Source organism: Lacerta agilis, chromosome 8 (assembly GCF_009819535.1).
Source record: "Lacerta agilis isolate rLacAgi1 chromosome 8, rLacAgi1.pri, whole genome shotgun sequence".
Taxonomy (NCBI): Eukaryota; Metazoa; Chordata; class Lepidosauria; order Squamata; family Lacertidae; genus Lacerta; species Lacerta agilis.
This window is the reverse complement of record NC_046319.1, coordinates 38,060,865-38,083,133: the sequence shown is the minus strand read 5'-3', so window position 1 is coordinate 38,083,133 and position 22,269 is coordinate 38,060,865. Positions and strand designations below refer to the sequence as shown.

The 22,269-nt window shown below is 45.0% G+C and overlaps 1 protein-coding gene across 3 annotated transcripts in view; it reads left to right on the top strand.

Annotated features, from left to right (window-relative positions):
* Window positions 1-22,269, top strand: part of ZFPM1 (zinc finger protein, FOG family member 1) — a 121,903-nt gene that overhangs the window by 48,995 nt on the left and 50,639 nt on the right. For all 3 annotated transcript variants that reach the window (XM_033157006.1, XM_033157005.1, XM_033157008.1), the window contains exons 2-3: window positions 10,431-10,562; window positions 15,578-15,673. In XM_033157006.1, coding sequence (XP_033012897.1) covers window positions 10,431-10,562; window positions 15,578-15,673 — 228 coding nt within the window. The remainder of the gene's footprint in view (window positions 1-10,430; window positions 10,563-15,577; window positions 15,674-22,269) is intronic.

Here is a 22,269-nt window from a genome sequence, read left to right as displayed (position 1 = left end):
CAAAGTGTGTCTCTCCCTCTCTGTGTGTAAAGCATCCTGCCTGTTTAGAACCCTGTTCTATTGTCTGGTGGGAATGACCTCAGTTGACTGCAGGGGGGAACAAGCCTCCTCCCCAGAGATTTTTGTATTATCTCCTATGGGTGGGTGTATCTATCCTATCCTGCTATCTTTGCTGCTGCAGAGCTGTTTGTCCTCATTATGTTCCCCTGCCAGAGAGCTGCAGGTTCCCTTGGAGGAAGAGTTCATTACAAAAGCAGGAATAGTTGCAGGAGTGAATGCCCCAGCAATGTACCTTTAACTTTGCAAACTCCCCCACCTCGCTTCCTTCCTTTCTTGCAAGTCCCTCTCTCACAAATAAACTGATCCAAAGGACCAGGTGTATCCCACCTCTCCAGATAGGGAGCCTGTTCCTCGCCTCTGTCTCTCCCACTCCCCTCCCTCCCTCTGTGGGTTTGATGGGTATGTGGAAGGGAGGGAGAGGGAACAGAGAAACTGTCAGTTGTGCTGCCGAATCCCTGCCTCCCCTGATCTCCAGGCTGGTGGGAAAGTTTGAATCTGTTGCTATTTTCTAGCTGTTATCGCAGCTTGTTATCGCTAAGCTCTTGTCTACATGCCTACTTTCGGATAGTCCAGGGTCTCTCTCTTGGAAGGCTTGGGGGGGGGGACTTCTATATATATATATCTATATATAGATAGATAGATCTAGTTGGGTTTTTTTTTAATTTACTGGATAAATGAGAAGGATCAAGAAAAGGTTTATTGTTCAGATGCTGAAAGAAGTTTAATTTGAGTGCAATGATCAAATAATTACTCATCTAATGGTGATTTGTGCTGACCCATGTCTCTCTGCTTCCTGAAGCAAATGTTTCACATGCCTTTCCTCTGGCAGCGTTTTATCCGTGTGGTGCCATTGTTCATTGGATAGTACTTTATTTTATTTAATATCTTGGGGGGTGTAGAGTCGAGTAATGCCTGGGAGCTTAATTTTGCATGGGGGGGGGAGAAGGCAGACTTGGTGCATTCACTGTCACATGTTCAGTTAAAATATCAGCTGAATATCCTTGCCAGATGGTCAGTTTATAGCACAACAAGGGGTTGTTGCTGTTGACTTATTGCATGGGGTCCAGATGTGTATCTCAAAGGAGTACTTCTGTTGCAGGAATATCACATTTCCCTAGCATCTGACATTGTAATGCCGATCCTGGGGGCTATGCTGTGCTTTCCTCAGAAAGCAGGGCTGTTGTAATCTGGAAGCACTTTTTGGGATTTGGTCACACATGTGATGGGCACCTGTTGATGGTGTCTGCACTGTCATGAAAGATGAGCCTCACAGCTTTCTCTTGCCCCCCCCCTCACCATGTGGCTGCCCCTGCTCAGACCGCAAAGCTGTAACCCACACAGGTGCTGTAAACTAAGCAGCCCCTCTCTCCCTTTCACATTGTGTGTCTGTCTCTGACTTAGACTCTTTGGGTGCTTCCAGGGTTCTGAATATCAGTGGCTGGAAACTGCAGAAGGGAAAGGTGCCCCCCTGCTTGGATCCTGTTTGCAAGTTTCCCACAGGCATCTTATTTGCCACTGAGAACAGGATGCTGCATTAGATGGGCCATTGGCCTGATCCATCAGATCTCTTCATATGTTCTTATTTTTCCCTATGTTGTGGGAGGAATTCAAGTGCATCCTGGAAATTTAGCTTTGTGCAATTAAAGAGGAGTAATGCGCTCTTTCACACTAGCACAACAAATCAACTTTAAAAGCAGAACAAAAGCACCGACTTTTTGCAGTTGAGATAGTGATGGGAAAGTGCATTGAAAAGTATCGGATGAACAAATAATGAACAGGAAGACTTGTATATGCCCCACAAACAAATCAGAATGAATACCCATTATAACAGAACCACCCTGAAAACAAATCAGAAATAATGCTTAATAAAGATCATACATAATCTAACTACTGCAAAAGCTTTCTGCAAGCAATTCCCAAGAAAGTTTACATTCCTTTGTTGTCTGTCTCCCCCCCCACCTCCCCCAGCACATTGCCAACCTCACCTTGAGGTGGAAGGTGCTTCATCCAGCCTTTTAAAGTGGAAAGGGGTGAAGCTCATTTCTCCTTTCCCTGCCCTCCAGGATCAATGAACTGGACCTTGTGCTGTTGCCTTTGAATTGGGACTTGCAAGGCTATAATAATGATTGGAACTGCAGCTCGTACAGCAACGCAATCCTATACATGTCAAAAGTAAGCTCCATTAATGCTAGAGCAATCTCAGTGCAGGAAAGGGATGCTTTTAACAGATCATCTGGATAAACCCAGAGAGAGACAGAGGCCAGACTTGATGGAGCAATAGCTGGAGTGCTTAATCCCTATTAATACTTTATTGTTGCATCGACCTTGCAACAAGACTGTGAGGGAAAGGAGCAGAAAAACACCCTGGAGAGGTTGCAGTGAACTCATTGGGAGCTGTACCACTGGCATTTCAAATCCAGGGCCTCTAATCCTTCTGCTTTGTTGACCTTCATGTCTCTGGAGATCCCAGCCCTCTTCCCAAGACAGGTAAATTGAAGGTCTTTCTGTGAGGCAGTGGGAGACCTGCTCACCCAAGATCATTCTGGCACTATGACTACTGAGGATTGGGGCGGGGGAGGGAGATCACCTTGTAGTCACCTGGCTGCTATACTACTCCAGGATCAGAAGCCTCCAATATTGGTTTCTGGGGAACAGCTGTGGGAGCAAGCTATTGCCCTAAATCTCTGATCATGGGTTTTCCAGGGGCATCAGAACACTGTGGGAAACAGGATGGTAGACTAGGTGGACATTTAATCTGATCCAGAATGGGTCTTCTCATGGTCTTATGACTCCAAAATGAAACAAACACATTTTGTGAAGCTGACAGGTTACAACCCTTTCCTGAATGGGCATTGCTGTAGCTTAGAGACTAAGAACAGGAACGGTAAAGCCAGGATGCCTACAGTTCAAGGCGTTGGCAGGAGCTCAGTTGAGTAAAACTGGGCAAGCCCATCTTTTGTTGACTTGATGGAGCTTCTGCTCTCAAAATCACCCTGTTTGTACAATGAGGTCATCTGCTGAAGGCCATCTCTGAGAATCCCTGCCAGAGGCAATGAGAGCAGTGATGGGAAGGGAGCGCATTTTCTGAGGGTCTCCTGGGGCCTGTGATTCTTTCTCTTCAGTACCAGGCAAAAGCCTTTTAAAAAAAATTATCCCAGAACTTTGAAACATCTAAAGCTTAAAAATTCTTCAAATCTGCTGCTGTTCATTAACTGCTGTCATCATTTTGTGCACGCACACGCACATGCACACACATTCTTTTTTAGCACAATATTTCAAACATTCAAACCTTCATTCCACAATTTTGACCAAGATTCATACTGGATATTGTACCCAAAGTCTATAGCCCATTTTGTCATCACTTCTTTAATTTCTTCATATTTTGTGTGCCATTCTAACAACAAGTTATACATCTTTCACAACAATTTAACTTTGCCCTCCAACAATTCGGTTTGAAATCTGGATTTTTTTTGTTTTCAAAACCAAGATTTCTTTTGTCTACACTAAATATATCGTTTACTTGATGATATTGCAACCAACCAGTAAATACTTCCCCTATTTGATCATACGGTTTAAGTTCATCATTTTGCTTTTTGTAATGTCACTGCTTATATATTTTTAAATTGCATGCTCACCTGAAATCTTATAGCAAAGGGCGGTTATGTATAAATCCAAGGTGGAGGGACATGTGGTCCTCCTGAAGTTACTGGACTACATCTCCCATCATCCCTGGCCACTGAACCATGGCTAAATAGTCTGGGATGATGGTGAGTGTAACTGAGGAGTTAGTGGGCATTAAGGGGCACTACATCCATGCTAAACAACATTGAAAATGCCTTCTAAGGGTCTGTCCACACTTCTGCTTCTCCCGTTCCTAGAAGATGTGATTGCCTCTTGTTATGATTCAGTGCTAAACTGTAGGTTTTCTTGGGGGAAAGTGGTGGTGCAAACAGAAGTGTGGGTGAGCCAAAAGTGTTGATGGAAGTCTTCCTTGAGCACAGGGAACCTCCAGCAAGCGCAGAGATGCAACAGGTTCTTTGTGAGTTATCTCCCACCGCTGCCTGCCAGCCAGCCAGCCCTGTAAAGCACCCAACACGGGCCCAGCTGTCTCTCAGAGGTGGTAATTAGACACACAGGGTAACTGATGAGCTAAATATGAACCTGACATCCTCCTCAAAATGGCTATTTCAAGGATTTGTCAGGGAATTATTTCAGCTGCCTTGAGCCTGAACAAGTTGACTGACAGCCCACACATTTTAGTATGTTGCTCCCTCTGTTCATGGCGTGTTTTGGAGAAAGAAAGAGAGTTGGCGATCCAAAGTTCCTTTGTGTGAGTTTACAAAGAGACTGTGGCAAAGCGTTCACAAAGCTGGAAACATTCTTACTGTTTATTGTGGAACTGGTGTATGTAACCTCTAATGCAAAATTTGAGCTTTAGCTTTAAAAACAAAACATGCTTTTAGGGTGAAAATGTGTTTCCTTTTCATTGAAAGCATGAAAGCACGTGGGTAATTTCTGTTAAATTTTGAAATGAGAAAGGGGGTTTCTGGTTGGCACACTTTGTACTTCCTAAATTGGTATAGTTCCTTTCCTGGTTCTGTTATCCCTAAAAAAAACAAACCCTCATTTGTTCTCTACTATCCTACTGACCTTTATTCTATGAATTCTATGAATTTTTCATTTCATGTTACAAGGGAACTGTAATTCACAATTGCTTCAGTTATTTGGGGGAAGGGGGAAAAAGCAAAACAAATTGGTCAGCAAATTTAAACCAAGCAAGCCTATGCAGATCCGAATATCATGCAGTCTGTTGCAGAATTCTTGTATTTCAGAAAACCTGGGGTGGGGGATAATTTTTCATACAGCATTTCAGATCTAACACTTTCATACAGCATATCTGATCTGCTGAGCGGGAGTCTCTCTTGGCCGATAGCAGCAGGAGATCTCATACAAAAAGACCCAAGATTGCCAGAGCTTGTGGAGAGGGGAGGAAGACCCCCAAACTAGGATTTGGGATCCATAGGAGATCTGCTGGTGTGTGTGGCTGCATGTGTATGTAATGGTCTGTCGAGTGAAGTGCCTCATTGATTTGGCCCAGTTCAATCCCAGACAAATCCTAGTATTGTCTACTCTGGCAGGAAGCAGCTTTCCAGGAGTTCAAGTGGAGAGAGGTCTCTCCCACTAACCCGACTACCTGCTTCTTTTAGCTGGAGATACCAGGAACTGGCCAGGGTCCTCCTGCCTGCCTGCAAAGTGTGTGATTTTACCCCCATGAGCAATGGTCCCTTCCTTGAGATGTGTAAGAGTGCATTTTGCTGGAGCTTTTTACATGGCAGGATGTGAGCTACACGTGTGCCTCTTGCATTCTAACTTCACACACACACACACACACACACACACACACACAATAAAACACCTGGTATTTTATTTTTATCTGTTAATGGAAGTGAGGTGGTGAGAACCAGTTAGTATCTGCACATTGAAACTTTGTCGCATCATCTCAGATTTGCGCAAGTTCTTCCTTACAGTAGTTTTCAAAAAAGAGAGAGAGAAATCCTTCCTTGTTATCAAAAAAGCGGGGGGGGGGGGGAGAGAGGAGGGAGGGAGCCCCAGTTAATCGTCTAAGCGGAGTATCTGGGAAGTGAGTGGGTTTCTGGGCTCATCCTCTCTCTGTAAAGCCAGCCTTCAGTAATTCAGTTTTAAAGCATGAAAAAAGGGAGTTGATGAAATTCCACTATCAGCACTGAACCAATATGCAAAATATCTCGCCGAAAATCAAATAGCTATTATGTTTTCATTTCCATTTCAGCGTATTTGCTTAATGAAGAATAGACAGATCAGGCCGACTGAGGGAGCCTGCGTGAGGTGATAACTCCGCTAGGCTTCCAGCAATCCCGCAGAAATGAGGCTCTGTTTGCTGCCTTGGCTTCTCTCTCTTCTCTTCCATCACCCCCCTCAGTTTTCTTTCTTTTTTTCCTTCCCCCCTCCCTTCTGCCTAAAAAAAAAAAAAGTCTACTAGCTCAGTTAACCCACACTGCTTGGCATGGGAAAGATGATGGCATGTTTCTGGCTGTCAGTGTTCTGCAAGAGCAAAGTATATGTTCAAAAACTAGAGTATGCTTTTATTTCCTCCTTTTTTGAGAAAGAGAGGGAGGGGGTATGTATGCAATAGATTTGTGGGTTGGGGTAGGGGTTCAGCTCTCCCCAGAGTACCACCCCTACTGCCCTAGAAGCTCTGTCTGCAAGCCCTGCGAAGAGAGTCGCTAAAATAGCAAATTTTATGTGGAGTCGTCTCCTGTCTGCATTACAGTCGAGTCACTGAAGCCAACACAATTCCCCACGGGCGACTGGATTAGATCAAAGGTGCAGGGCTCCGTTTCCACAGCAGCCGTCAAGATGCCTCCTGGAAGCCCACAAGCAGGCGTGGAAGTGATTTCCCTCCTGTAGTCGCTCCTGAACGCAGAGCCCTCACATGACCGTAGTGGCTGGTGAGATTGTAGTATGGCACAGGGATTAGAGTGGTGGGCTCAGATTAGAGACATCCAGGATCGAAACACCAGTTAGCTGTGAAGCTCGCTAGGTATCCTTGAGCCACTTGCCCCCCTCATCCCGCCCCACTGTCTGCCTCACCAACCTTGCAGGGTTGTAGTGCAGATAAAACTGTCTTGGTGGCAATTGTGATGTGACTTCCTTTTGTCTATATTGAACCTCCTTCCGGTCAGTTTCTTTAGACCGTAATCCTAAGTTCTCATATTATGAGAGATGGAGAAAAACTTTGCCCTGTCCGTTTTTCACCACACCACAAAGCACACCTCCCCTTTGCTGAGTGTATAAGAAGCCCCCAGCCTTTCTTCATAGGCAAGCAGCTCCAGTTGCTGGAAACCACAAGGAGGGGAGCATGCTCTTGAACTCGGGTCCTGCTTGTGGGTTTTCCATGGGTATGTGGGTGGCTAGTGTGTGAGAACAGGATGCTGAATCAGCAGGCTCCTTTTATGCTCTCTAGACCCTTGATCATTTTAGTTGCCCTTTTTCAGCTCCACAGTGTCCTTTTTAAGAATTAAGGGTTGGGGGCACAGGAATTGAGAAAGAAGGGGAAAACCTTCGTTCTCTTGGAAGGAGCCCCCATAACTGTCGCTCATCCACTAGGATTTGGGTGCCCACAGTGAAGTTATGTCAGGTCCAAGTAAATGTGTTCCAAAAAACTAAAGCTTTTCATATTTAGCACAATTATTATTCATTATTGAATTGTTTTTTTAAAAAATGTATAGCCCACCCTGCATCTTGAAATCCCCTGGTGAGAAACAATAAAAGCAATACTTGTTCAACAGCTGCTTCTTCCTCCTCTTTCCGTCCCTCTCCTTCTCTTCCCTGATCCCCAAAATATCTGGAGGTTTTATCCAACCCTCCTGGATCCCAAGATTTCCACAAGCATTGTGCACATATTTTCAAGGTTGCCTCCTTGGCCAGAAGGACTAGAAGCTTGTTTTTTATTATTAATATTACCCTATTAATCATAATACAGTGGTACCTTGGTTTAAGAACAGCTTAGTTTATGAACAACTTGGATTAAGAACGCTGCAAACCCAGAAGCAGGTGTTTTGGTTTGTGAACTTTGCCTTGGAAGCAGAACATGTTGAGTGTGTTCCATTTGTAAATTGAGTGTGCCCCCGCTATGGGAAAGCATGCCTTGGTTTAAGAACGGGCTTCCGGAACGGATTAAGTTTGTAAACCAAGGTACCACTGTAAATAATAATAATAATAATAATAATAATAATAATAATAATAATAATAATGGAATCTTAGGTTTCTCAGGTGGCTGTGCTGTGCTGTGCTGCACATCGGGCTCGTTCAGGGCACATAAATACATACATACAGCCTTGCTAATGCAATGGACACCTGCCCCAGTGTTGATTGTTTTCTGGGGGCCTCTAAAAAAGAGAAGAAAAGAGGAGGTCTTGCACCACTGCAGGGGTCAGTCTGCCCTTCCTGGGAGCTGGCAAGTGCTGCTGCTGGGGGTACAGCACCCGCCTTCACCCTGAAAAGGCAAACATTTCAATGACAAAGGAGAAGTGGGCTGGCACGGGGTGGGGGGGCATTGCACGCGGTGCATTTCCCCAGACCTCAGCCACTCTCTATGACTCTAGGCATGTATATTTACGCTGGGAGAACAAAGGGCCCATAATCTATACAAAGCAGACAACAATGAGCGTGAATAAAGAGGCTGACGGAGAAGGGAAGGCAATTTATTCTAATTCTACTAATTTCAGTTCCAGCACAATTAAAAAGGCTCTGATAATATTCAGAAACAATCGCCGGCTAACAAATCGTTTCACTCGCTGTAAATGAAACATCGTTAGGCTAATTTTTTCTTTCACGCCTTCACGGCTCTCGGGTTCTGATAAAGTTAACCCCCTCCTCTTCCATCTCCTCCCCCCCTCCACGCACACACAGAAACTTATTTCACCCAGATGAATGAGGCCGGTGCGCGCGCGAGAGAGGCCAGAGAATGGCAGACTTTGCACCACACAGAAAACCCACTGGCTTCTCTCATTCGTTTTTGTGTTGCCCTCTTGGCCAATAGGGCTGGCCCAGATGTTTGGGCAATGTCAGCATTGGCCATGGGGTGCACAATTAATAAGGGGGTTCATCATTCCAGCTGCTGGTGTGAAGCAGCCGTACACCCAAAAATTCTCAGAGGTGTCCAGGTGTACTTTTGGTGGGGAGTGGGGGTGGTGAGAGAGTCTTCCCACCATCCTTCATACTATCAATAACAGTTGGGCAGGGACAAATCTCTCTTAATCCACACATTTAGGCAATTTCCTCTAACAGAATGCACTGGTGTACGTTATTTTTGTTAGTAACTGCATTTTTGCTCACATTTTTTTGGGTTTGTTTCCCCCCCAATATTTGGAGAAGTGCAAATTTAGGAGAGTAGTTCATGTATTTTGGTAGGGAAGAACACAACTCCCCCACCCCACCCTTAGTCTCTAAAAAACAACAACCCTGAAGGCAGCTGTGCCAAGGAGAGCCTAGGGGAGGGTTTCTACCCTATTCTTCCAATCCATTGCCCCAGATATGCACGCACCCGGCACCATTCCTCAGTAGCATCTCCCAAGTAGAGCTGGGGGGAGGATTCCCTGCCTGAAACACTGGAGAGCTGCTGCCAGTCAGTGTAGACAGTACTGAACTGGATAGACCACTGGTTTCATTTGGTATAATGTAGCCCCTTAGAGTCACACCTTTGAAGCATACTGAGCATTTGAATTTCTATTGCCGTTACTGCTTTTATTTGTAATTAAAACCTGTAATTTGTTTTATGCATGTTTGATTTTGGTTTATATTTATATTGCCCATGGTTCCACTCTCGGACCTTTTGAGTGGAGGCAACTTAGAAAGACTTCAGATGAATGAATACAAGGACAATGCTACGTCCGAGCTATGACAGATCTCGGGAATTCTAGCACAAAGCTAAAACTAGCCAACATGGTTGCCCAGAGGCCAGGTCAATGCCAGGAAAATAGCATTAAGAACAAAAGAAGAGCCTGGCTACTGGATCAGGTCAAGGGGGCCCATCGAGCCCAGCATCCTGTTCTCACTGTGGCCAGTGAGATGCCCCAATGGGAAGCCCCCAAACAGGAGCTGAGTGCCATGACATCACTCTCCCTGGTCGTGATTCCCAGCAACTGACATTCAGAGGCATACTGTCTGCAGGAGTAGAGATAGAACATCTCCATCATGAATTTGTCTAATCCTTTTTTAAAGCCACCCTAGTTGGCCAATGTTGCTACATCTTTTGGGCCAGGGAATTCTACAGTTTAGCTGTGCAATGTGTGAAGAAGTATTTTCTTTTGTGTGTCTTTAGTCTTCCAGTACTCCACCTCATTTTCTGTCCCCGAGTTCTAGTATTATGAGCACTGGAGAAGAATATTCCTGTTTTCCTGGTGAGCAACATGGAGCCTAAGCAATTAGCACAAGGGCAGTCACGGCCGAGAGATTTACTTGCTGTTGTTAAATTATTGCGACTCAGTGCACTATAAATCACCCAGGGAAACAATTCTGCCTTCTGCCCACCACATCCCTAGACAATTTTATGCTTGCGCCCTGATACACCTCTAGAGAGAACTTTTCCTCCTTTTCCAAACAAACATGCAACCAGAATCCACCCATATGTGACAGAAGAGGCTGCTGTTTATTGCCAATATCCTCTCAATGCGCTATTGATTTGCCCGGAGACCTCAAACTCTGCGGATTGTTAAGTGCACTGTTCTTGGTGCATTAAAAAAACAAATGCAGCATGTTATTTGACTGTCTCTTTTAAGTTGGGCTGCTGGAATGCCTGCATAATTTCTGACCTAGTTTTGCTCTTGCAGGCACCTTTGGTGAGATGGAAGAAGGGGACGAAGTTCCTTTGGAGGACCACAGCCATTCGGAAAAGGAGGGAGGCGCTTCTGACCGTGAAGGCTCTGTGGAAGGCGATTTGTCCAGCTCCCCTTGCAGCGAAAGTAAGTTCCTTTCTTGTGCTGTGCCTCAACTGCAGGTGTTGTTGGGGTCCAGCTCCTATCAGCCACAAGCCAGCAGGGCCAATGGTCAGGGATGAAGGGAGTTGTGGTCCAGCAACATCTGTGAGGCTGCAGGTTTCCCACCACTGCTCTGATACGTGAAAGGATTGCTGTGGTCGTTCTGTAGAGAAGGAAAGGCAATCTGCCCATGCTCAGGGGTGCAGTCTTTTATTACTCCTGTTTCTCATATGGGAACTGAAAAGGATGCAGGTCAGTGGTGGTGCCATGGCTCAGCGGTAGAGCATGTGCTTTGCACACAGAAGGTTCCAGGTTCAATCCCCAGCATCTGCAGATAGAGGTGGGGGTCCTGGAGAACTGCTGCCAGTCAGCGCAGGCAATATTGGGCCAGGTGGACCAAGGCTATGACTCTGTGTAAGGCAGCTTCCTGTGTTGTTCCACTGTCTGCAATCCTACTTCGGGTTTGTAACATTTGCAAAGCAGATTGTGTACGTTAACTTGGAATCCTTACAAGAGACTTGTAAGATAGATCAGTACTATTGTCCCCATACTGCAGATGAACTGCCTACCCTAAGGGCTGCTCACGGCTTCGTGGGAGAGGCAAGACTTCAACTGGGGATTTCGTAGCTCTGCTTCTTATAGCCTCTGTGCTGCTGCTGCTGCTGCTGCTACTGTTGTAGCTGCAGCTCCCTGCTCTGGCTCAAATTTCAATCAATAAATTCTGCTCTCTCTCCACAGCAATTTGTAATCTAATTAAGGGTCTGCGTTTCTTGCTACTGCGCCGTGAAAGACTGCAGACCTGGCTAGGTAAATGCTGACCTAGAAATGTAAAACACACCCACCCACCCCGCTTCTGTCTCCCAGCTTTTTAGAAACATGAATTGGCCCAAACAATAGTGACTGTCTTATTTGTCCATAGAAGCAGCAGGAATATTGAGGCTGTAATACTATGTGTGCTTGCATGAGAGAAAAAGTCCCAAGAAAAGAGCAAGATTAACTTCTGAGTGTTAATGTCGACAAGATCTAATTGGACAACTTTTACCTCTGCACACCTCCCTCCCTCCCCCTCCTCTCTCGTTTATTTATCTGTAAAGACATTATTATTATTTTAGACTATTTTATAAATGGTTAAATGTTACAATTGAAAAATACAATTGAAAATAGAATTTTTTAAAAAAACATTCTTCAAAAAAGAAATCAGATAACTGCCCATGAGTCAACTCATCCTTCTGGGGAAGGCTAGACAAATAAAAAAAAGTTTTGTGGCATCCAACAAAACGTGTATAAATGTTTGAATGTTACAAAATAGCTTAGCCACATGCAGCAGGAAAAATACAATTGAAAACAGAATTTAAGAACACATTTTTCAAAATAAAGAAATCCGATAACTGCCTATGAGTCAACTCATCCTTCTGGGGAAGGTTGGACAGATAAAAAAAAAGTCTCTGGCACCAAAAAAAAGTGTGTACAGTGTTGGAGGCTGTCTTAAGATCCCGTCTGTGTTAAACATTTAAAGTTAAGAGACCACTCTAGAAATTGTAGCTCTGTGAAGGAAATAGGGGTCTCTTCTCAGCACCAAACAGGCAAACTACAGTTCCTGGGGTTCTTTGGGGGAAGCCATGACTGTTTTAAGTGGTATGACACTGTGTTGAAAGTAAAGTGCCTGCGGTGACTACCTCCCAATGCACAACATGTGCTCTGCCAGGTAGGGTCTTTATCCAGGACACGTTCTCTTTTTCAGCAGTAAAATTTAAGACAAATTGCATCTATTTGCTTTGAATGGCCGTCATGATGTCCTCTTTTTTGCCCTTCAATATAATGGCAGCCCTACCCAGATAATGTGCTCCTGTGCCTTTTAGGCCATAACAAGGTTCCCTAAGAAAAGAAAATGTCATAGAACCAAACTTGGATGATGATGATTATATTATATACTTTTTTCGTTTCGTTTCTTACTTATTTGTTGCATTTGTACGGCAAGGCACCCAATGGCGTTTTAAAGCACTAAAACAAATGATACAACATGTAAAGTTGGCTCCAGGGGGCATTCGACTGGAGTAGGCCCTAATGTTGTTTGTGCCTCCTTCACTCGTCCTCTTCTTCCTCCTCGCAGGGCAGAAACAGGCAGAAAGGGCCTGCTTCGTATCCCTGCCAACCGGTTTCCATTTGGCAGTGGCACATAACCTAGAGCCTAAGTTGTGTGTTTTGGTTTCATTTTCTGCTTCTTAAATGGTGGGTGTGCTTGGCTCCTAAGCAGGGGGGTCAGCAAATTTCTAAAGCTGTTTTATTTATATATTATTTAAAAAAAACAAGGGAGCATAAATAGTAATATTCATAATTTGATGATCTCCCTGATAAATGCCAGGCATTATTTGGTGACCCTTGGCCACCTAATCTTTCCTCTTTTCATGCACACGTATGCACACACATCGAGCGTTGTCTCCCGCCCTCCCCGGCACATTAACTGACATTATCCACGCACAACTGCATGGATGTCTGTTAGGAAGCTGTTCATCTCTGAGGGACTTGCAGGATGTTTGGGACCTGGGGCAGGGGCAGAGAGGCAGTTTGTGGGTGGGTGGGTGGGTGGGAAGCCAAGTGTTTCGTGGGATGGCAGACTTTGACCCACCGAGCTGGTCTGTAGAAAAGGAAGCAAGAGATTCCTTTATCTGATTTTTAAAGCTCTCTACAAGAGCCTCAGGCTGAGGGGTGGGGGTTGTGAGTTCGGGTGTGTGTGTGTGTGTGTGTGTGTGTGGAGGTTAGGGAGAGCAGAGAGCTCTGAAAGCTCCAGCCTGAACAGTGCACCTGGCACTAGCGCGTCGTGATAAAAGGAGGCGATAGCGCATGATAACGCACCGGCTGCAATAACTGCTGCTCCTGTGGCGCATAGCAAAAAGCTTTCAGCGCGATGGATAACAATCAATATGCCAGCCACTTTGATTTATAGCCAAAAATAATGGGACTTTTATACCCGGCGATTGATTTATTTGATGTTAATCATCCACCCCACCCCACCCCCCATTCCCGCCTTATCACCTGTATTAATAATCACCAATCGCCGGTGACGTCACCACCCCCCAGGCGCCCTTTATGGCGCCAATTGATTGGGCCATGGTTGTGGGGCCTTTTTTTGGCGGTGGTTATTGGGGGCCTGGGTGCAAAAAGCAAACATGCCCTCTGCCCGCTAATCTTTCATGCTGTCTTATGCAGATAGGCTTATCGGCAGGATCTCAAACAGCAGTTAATGGGGAAAATAATTGTCATCAAGTTGCTATGAGTCTGCCACCGGGGGAGTTGGCCCAGGGAGTAAGTTCTCTTTCCCCACCCAATTTTCTTTTCTTTTTTCTTTTTTCTTTTCGTCAGCCAGCTGGAGCTGGGGGAAGGAGGAGGGGAGGTCTGGAAAATAAGGAAGCAACTCTGAGCCCCCCCCCCCAAATCACCCAGTCACGGGTGATGTTTGTATCGCACAAGCTTAAAGTGAAGCATCCTAGGAGTGTTCTGGGATTGCCAGCTCAGTGAGCTCTTCAGCGGAGGCTCTCTGTTATGTGCCCTTCCTACATGGGCTGCGTTGGGTTGGGGAATGGCCGCAGCTTGATGGAAGAGCTCATGCATTGCTCGCAGAAGGCCCCAGGTTCAAACCCCAGCATCTCCCTGTAAGTGTGGGAGACTCTGGACAACTGCTGCCAGTCAGTGTGGACAGTACTGAGCAATGTGGAGCAATTGGCCTGGCTTGATATTATGCACTTTGAATGACTTGAGAGAGATCCTTCCTGAGCACTTGGCATGCTCATTCTGTTGGCTTATTTTATTTTATTTTATTTTGTTTTGTTCTATTTTATTTTATAAAAAAGCATTCATTGTCTGGGAAGCTCTTTTTAATCTCTTTTTAACAAGGTGTGATTGCCCCTCCTGATATTTTAGTGCTTAAACAGCTTGATAGGTAATGGTACTATATGACATCTTTTGTTTCTAGACTGCTTGATACTGATTTTATCTGTTATATTATATTATATTATATTATATTATATTATATTATATTATATTATATTATATTATATTATATTATATTATATTATATTATTCTTCTTCTTACCTTTTTTCAAACTGTTGTTAGCTGACCTGGAGGTTTTATGGAAAGGCAAGGTATAAATGTCGGCTGTGGCTTCTTCTTCTTCTTTGTAGGCCTTACTGGCTGCAAATAAGCTTGAAAATAGATCTAGAGTGGCTGGTAAAACCTGATGTGCCCAAGTGAGTCTTAGCAAGAGAGGTAGTGATTAGCACTTTGCACAGTTCCTTATTCCTGCTTGTTGCCCAGCCTTCAATTTGAACAAATTTTAATTTGCACAATTCATTTGGATTTTAGGCTTTGCCTTTTCTTCACACGGAACGCAAGCTTCTTTAATTATTAGAACTTCATTGAGGTGTTGTTGTTTTTTTTTTAAAAAAACTATTGAGCACCAGTGCAGCGTAGTGGTTAGAGTGTCAGACTAGCACCTGGGAGACCAAGGTTCAAATCCCCGCTTGGCCATGAAGCTCACTGGGTGACCTTGAGCCAGTCCCTCTCCCTCTCAGCCTAACCTACCTCACAGGGTTGTTGTGGGGATTAAATGAAAGAGAGGGAGAACCATGTATGCCCCACATTGAGCTCCTTGGAGGAAAAAGGTGGGATATAAATGCCACAAATAAATAAAATATTGCAAAGTATATCTGGTTTGTGGGCTATATCTCCAAACATCAGGTACGGGGAAGATATAGAGATAATACACAGGTAGGGGTACCAACTTAAATAAAATATTGGGGGGGGGAAGGTAAGCTTCAACATAATCACAAGATGCAGCACACACCAACCATTTGAATGCAGCTGTGTGAATAGCTATCCTGCATCTGGATCACCTGACTTGGCTCATAAAACCCTGGTGCACCTGAATGGCTGGCCATATTTTCTTCACAGCTCTCAATGATTCTGAGTGATGATTCAATGATTTTATTATTTTAATTTTCAGAGACTGAACTCAGAGAGAGCTTGGAGAGCCCAAAGGAGCCAGATAAACAAGAGATTCTGGAGAAGCCCCAGGAGCCGAAGCTTTGGAACGGGCCAGGTAAGTCCCCCCCCCACTCCTCCTCCTGTCTGCCCTTCTAAACCAACCCAAACTCCCCCAAGTAATGAAAAAGATCTCATGCAGGTAGGGGCAGGCTTCACTGCTTCTGCTCTCATGGAGCTGGTATCTTAACTAAGTTCCAAACTGAGCACAGATCTCTCCAACCAAAATTGGTTTTTAAATGAAGGCAATCAATCAGAGACTTTTAATTCTTTTCCCCTTGATTGATTGACACGTTTTGCGGAATCCTGAAGGACAGTGTCTTTAAGAACGCGAAGACTTCTTTAATACAGTAATTCGAAGCAAAAATTGCCACTCTTAGGGAGGAAGTCCACCGTTAATGTTTCCTTTCTATGTCAAATGTGGGGATGTTACAGACAGAACAGAGCTAAAAAAGCTTCTGAAGGCTAGTAAGCTCATGAGCCCTGAGTATTGTGGAAAGCCGTGAGTTTTAGGAAAGCCGGGTTCTGCTCATAGCCCCCCCTCCCCTGGACTTTCATCTGTAAACCAACAAGGCATGCAGAGAAACAATTGGGTGTGCCAGTCTCCATCTGTCAGTGGAAAAGTCTGTGAGTGTGTCATCAGCAGCTTGGTTATATATGATCTGGGGTGGAGGGGGATGGATGTGTATTTAGAGTGATAGGGAAGGATCCTTAGCTAAGCACCTGCTTTGCATGGTCCCAGGTTCAATCCCGGGCATCTCCAGGTAGGGCTGGGAGAGAACCTTGCCTGAAACCTTAGAAAGCTATTGCCTGTCAGTTTAACTAATTCTGAGTTAGATGGGCCCATGATTGACTAAGTACCAGGCTGGCACCCATAGGGATAACTCCCTTGACAGTGGAGGTAGAGCTTGGCCATTGTGGATTGCCTTTCTCTCCATGAATTTGCCTAATCTTCTTTTATCCAGGTTGGTGGCCATTACTGCCTCCTGTAGGAATGAGTTCCATAATTTAACAATGCGCTCTGTGGAAAAATGTACTTCCTCTTGTCTGCCTTGCATTCTCCCAACATTCAGCTTCATTGGAGGTCCATGAGTTCCAGAGTTATGAGAGGAGGAGGGACATTTCTCCGTCCATTTTCTCAATGCCATGCATCATTTCATGAACTTCTGCCATGTCGCCTCTTACTCACCTTCTCTCTAACCCAAAAAGTTTCTTCAGAGGAGAGTTGATCCCACCCCCTCCATCATTTTGATTGCCCTTTTCCGAATGAAGCCAGTAAGCTCCCTCCCTCCTCCTTAGTGTTGCCCTTGCAGAACTCATCAAGGAAGAGGATGGGGACGGATCTAGAATGAGTTGGATCCAAATGGGCACCAGGCATCACGCTGTGTCACTGAGGATGGCAGCCTCCGTGATCTCCTAGAATGGATCAAGGATGAGAAATCTAGTTCCACGTCTGTGAGACTGCCTCAGGTGTCTTTAAAAAAAAAGTTCGTCATTTCTTACTTATTTGTGAAGGAGGGTCCTTTGTTTTTTTCTTATCCTTCCTCCTTTTCCAAACACATCTCATAACTCCAGCTTTTGCTTTACGGCTTTTGCTGCTTTTATTGAGAGGATGACCAAATTCATCCTAGCAAATCCACAAAGACACCCCACCCCACCCCACCCCACATATACGCACAGTCTCTCGGTCACTTTGTAAAGAACTCCAAAGTCCAGGCTGCCTTGAGTCTTCCTCCCCACCCCCCGCATGCCCTGAATGCGATTCCCAGCTCCCTCTGCAGCAGCAGTTGCTTGTGAGTACTATAATATTATTAAAAGGCTTTATACACCGCCTTTCATTTCAAGAAGAAATACTAAGGCGGTTCAAAGAAATGAATAAAAGCCCAGCCAACAGCAAAATAACAAGAACAAAACCGATTCTAAAAATGCAGCTAGCTAGAATTAAAAGGCACAGTGAAGCAACAACATCATAACATCCATAATTAAAGTATATAATAAACAAAGCAAATTAAAGCAGTGTATCAATAAAGAGAAACCATTAAAGCAACAATGAAAGCAGAAGATTCAAGGCAGGAGATCAGGAAAGTGAGAGTTGCTTCTAAAAGTGTTTGTCTGCTTTCTTCTTCTCTTTCCCCTGCCCCAACACACACACACACACACACACACACACACACACACACCACTCCCAGTTCAGGAAGGGAAATGTCTGTTCACAGCCAGGCTGATATCCCCAGCCCTTCCTAGATGCATTGGCCGGAAATATATCTGCAGGACTTCCCTCGCCACTACCTTCTCTGTCTCTTTCTTGGTTATCTGCTCTTTCCCACCCCAGACCTTTTGCCCTCGATGGACGGATGTGAGGCTGCTCTGCTCATCCTTGGCTGGCCACATGGCACAGCACCCCCTCCTTCCTCCCACCCACCCTGCCTATGTCTGCTCTGTCCACTGCTGCTCTTCATTCATCTCAGAACAGCAGAAGGGAGACTCAAGATGCCCAAATCCCTTTTGCCAACATACTAAGAGCAGAGTAATAGTTTATATCCAGCTTTGCTTACGGGACCCTTAACCTTGATTTTGTCCCTGGCTCAGCCCCAAGAACTGGGTTGTTGTTGTCTTTTCAAGGGGTAGGATGCTCAGCTGATGGCACAACAACCAGATAAGACAAAGTACTCCTTCAACACTTTATATTGTTTCATTGGTAACGTAAGGGGGAAAATGACTATTACTCATACGTAATCTAAGCACCACCACAAGGGATCCTGATTAAGCATTTAGCTATTTGATGCTGAATGTTATCTGTTAATTCTCTTCTATCCTGTTTCCCCTTTATTTTTCATAGAATCATAGACTGCTAAAGTTGGAAGGGATATTTTGCCCAATGTGGGGCTCAAACCCATGACAATGAGATTAAGTGTCTCATGCTTTACTGACTGGGCTATCCATCAAAAACTCTCTTTTCATTTAATCCAATTCATGAACCAAGAACCTATACACTGACCGCTAACAATACACCCGTATATGGTAAATATTAGTGCAAATTTATTATGGTTGTTGTGATATACAAATAACATGAGAAGACTTGGTCTGCTTATTTGTATCCTTTATTATTCCTATGATCCTTGTTGATAAAACCCAATAGAAAGTTATTTAGAAAAAATGACGACAAGGTTAAACTTAAACTGTGGAACTCACTCCCACAGGAGGCAGTGCTAGCCACCAACTTGGCTGACTTTAAAAGAAGATTAGATAAATTCATGGAGGATAAGGCAATTGATGGCCACTAGCTATGATAGCTATGCTCCGCCTGTCCACCGCTGGAGGCAGTACTCCTTCTGCATGCCAGTTCCTGGAAACCACAGGAGGAGAAAGTGGATGGCCACTGTGAGAACAATTTGTTGGGCTTGATGGGCCATTGGCCTGATCCAGAAAATTCTTATCATGTCCACATATATTAGGGGTGGTGAATAAATTTGATTTAGTTTGCATTTAAAGGCGATCCCTCCCTAATTTGTGCTTTCCAATACAATGCACAAACCAAAACACAGCCCTTCTTCGAAATTCGCATTTCTCTGAATTTTGCAATGTAGTTCTCTAGCCAAGCAATATGTACAAAGATTTGTATACTAGCTTACATAAAAATGCATGTATTGTTGAAAAAAGCACATACTAAAATACATTATATTATAGAGAATTGCTTTACAAAAAATGTGCATATCAGGCAAAAGTCATATAAAAAGGTGAATGTTATATTATCCACCTGGAGATATTGATGAATTTGCATGGTGATTTTTTAAAAAAATGGTAACTGGTATATAATGTGGAGAACTGAATTTAAGACTGGGAAAATGAGAAACTTGGATAAACTGAAATTGACCCATTCATCCATCCCTTGCTCTTGGTTTATTTGTTACATTGATATCCTCCTCCTCCTAGGAGCTCAATGTAGCATCAAAGCCCCCCCCCTTTTAAATCCGTGGAACAATTCTGTGAGATAGGCTAGGCTGAGAGAGTAGTGATTTGCCCATGATCACTCTGTGATTTTTGTCACCCAATAGGGATTTGAACTCAGACCCTCTAACCACTACAACCACTGCAGCACATTGCGTCCAGCTGCACTGGTCCTCAGTCTTGTCTGCAGATGGTGGGTGATGATAGGACCAGCACATGAGGAACTGTGTACACATGGTCAGGACTGGAGCAACTTGGACACAAGATTTCTCCCACGTCTCTTCTTTTCTTGTGTTCCCCAGGGACAGCATATCTCTGTACTAGGAATTTAGAGGAATAGAGTGTACAGCTCTGGGTACCCTGCATGCCTTAAGACCATGTCTAGGCTGAGTTGGGAGATGCGTATCAACCATAGCTCAGTGGTAGAGTGCACCTGACTGAGTGTGCAGAAGGAGCCAAGTGTTGGGATATTTGTACACGCCGAGCTGCAAAAGCAACAGCGAGGCCGGTGTAACATGTGTCTGTTTGCCAACACCAAGCTCTATCCCCGGTGTCTTTATGAGATCTGGTGGCAGTGGATGGGAAGAAGAAACCTTTGAGAATCTGGAGAGCCACTGGCGGTCAGTGTAGACAATGCTGGGCTTGATGGACCAAGGGCCTGACTCAATGTAAGGCAGTTTCCTATGTTAATGTGCATAAAGCGCCAGCCATGGTGTCATAGTTAGACCAAGGTTCAAATCTCTACTCGGCCATGAAGCTCACAGCATGACTTTGGGTCACTCACAGTCTCAGTAACATAGGAAGCTGCCTTATACTGAGCGAAACCAATGGTCTGTGTACCCCAAACTTATCTACACTGACTGGCAACAGTTCTGATGAGTTTCAGGCAGGGTTCTCTCCTAGCCCTACTTGGAGATGCCTGGGATTGGACCAACGACCTTCTGCAGGACAGCCGCTCTACTACTGAGCTTACGGCTCTTGGTCTCTCAACTTGACCTACCTCGCAGGATTGTTGTGAGGATAAACGGGGAGGGGGGGCGTAGAGTCATGTTCCATCTTGAGCTCCTTGGCAGAAAGGTGGAATATATACAAATGTAACAGTAAATAAACAAACTGCAGCCACTAGTCTTCATATCAAGCACATCTTGCAAAATATACTTTTCCCATCCTGTTTTAAGTTTGGCACCATGGAGGCTCCTCAGGTTGCTGGCAGAGCTTCCTTAGAGCCCCCCTTATATTTCATTGCAGCCTTCGTAAAAGGTCAGGAAAAAAACCTTTTACTGTTTTCTGTCCACTCTCTGCAGAGAGACTTTTGAGGAGGGGCTTCCTTGCCTCTGTGGAACCCATGCAAGTCTGAATCTGCATGGTAGGATCTGTTGACGTTATGTGAGCTGGGACTCCAAAGTTCTGGCTTCCAGTTGTGTGAGGGAAGTGCACTCTGAACATGCTCATATGCACCTTCCTACCAGAAAAGTCCCAGGTGTTGCAAATGTTGCAGCCAGTGTTTTGCTTAGTTAAGTTCCCTGAAGTTGAAAAATAGGTCCTGACACTGTATCCTGGATCAAATTTATAAGCAACCAGAGTAAGGGTGGCAAGTTGCTTCCTCTTCCTTTCCCCCTTGTTCCTCCCTCCTCCCCCCGCCCGCCCCCACTGGAGTTGGTTATTTGCATTCTTTATGTAAAAGAGATTTTATTATCGCCGCCTTGCAGCCCATCTCCACTCTGGTAATTGGAGTGATATTAATTTCTGTGTGGCTGGGAGTTGATGTGAGTCCGGCGATGCTGCGGCGATAGGCTTTTCCTTTCTGCGCTAACCGCCGCGATAGGCCTTCTATCAGTCTCTGTGCAGGCACCACACTTATCAGGAATGGAATGGGTAAAAAAAAAAGGGAAAGAGGGGGAAAAAAAGGGAAACTTTGAGCAGCCTGAATTTCTTCTTTATCTGGCAGGATCCGCCGTGTGTCAGCAGTGGCAGGCTAGGAAGATGCTGTGTGGAGGCCAGGCCAGGCGGGTGGGTGGGGGTGGAGAGAGTTGTGTTTTTAAAAGCTCCTGGGTGCCATCCAGTTTTGTCCCTCCCAAATCTTCTTTTGCCAAATCTTCCTGCAGAGGCTCGCTGACTTCTTGAGTGACCAGGTTGGCGTACCTCAAGCGCTTTCCCCAATCAGGCACCTGTCGGCATCCTACGTGAACATGGGGTGCTGCCTTATAATGAATCAGACTGTGGTCCTTCGAGCACAGCATTGTCTCTAGTAGCGTTTCAGGGCATGGCTTGAACCTGGGACCTTCTGCATGCAGAGCAGGTGCTCTGCCACGGAGTTGCAGCCAAGGTGAAGTGCTGTAGGTGCAACTTCATGGCCATCATTTATTAGATGGGGCTTCCATGACTGGACCAGGGGCCAAGCCCATCTCCCCTTTCAGGTTCCTAACTAGCAGAGCTCCAGAATCATCTGTGGCTTCTTTCCATGTTCTGTGTTTCCTTTTCTTCCTTTGGTCCCTGGAAAGGCATGGCTGAGTGGGAGATCAGTAGAGGGTTGGCTGGTGGGTGTGGGGAAATCCTTCCCATTCAAGCATGCAAACAAAAAGAAAAAATGGATTGGGGGCTGATGAAGGATCTGAGCATGCCTTCTACCTGTTGCGGGGCTGCTGCACGGAACTGAGAAGCATAGGGGGAAAGCTCACTTCCATGTACTCAGTGCACTAAGGTTTT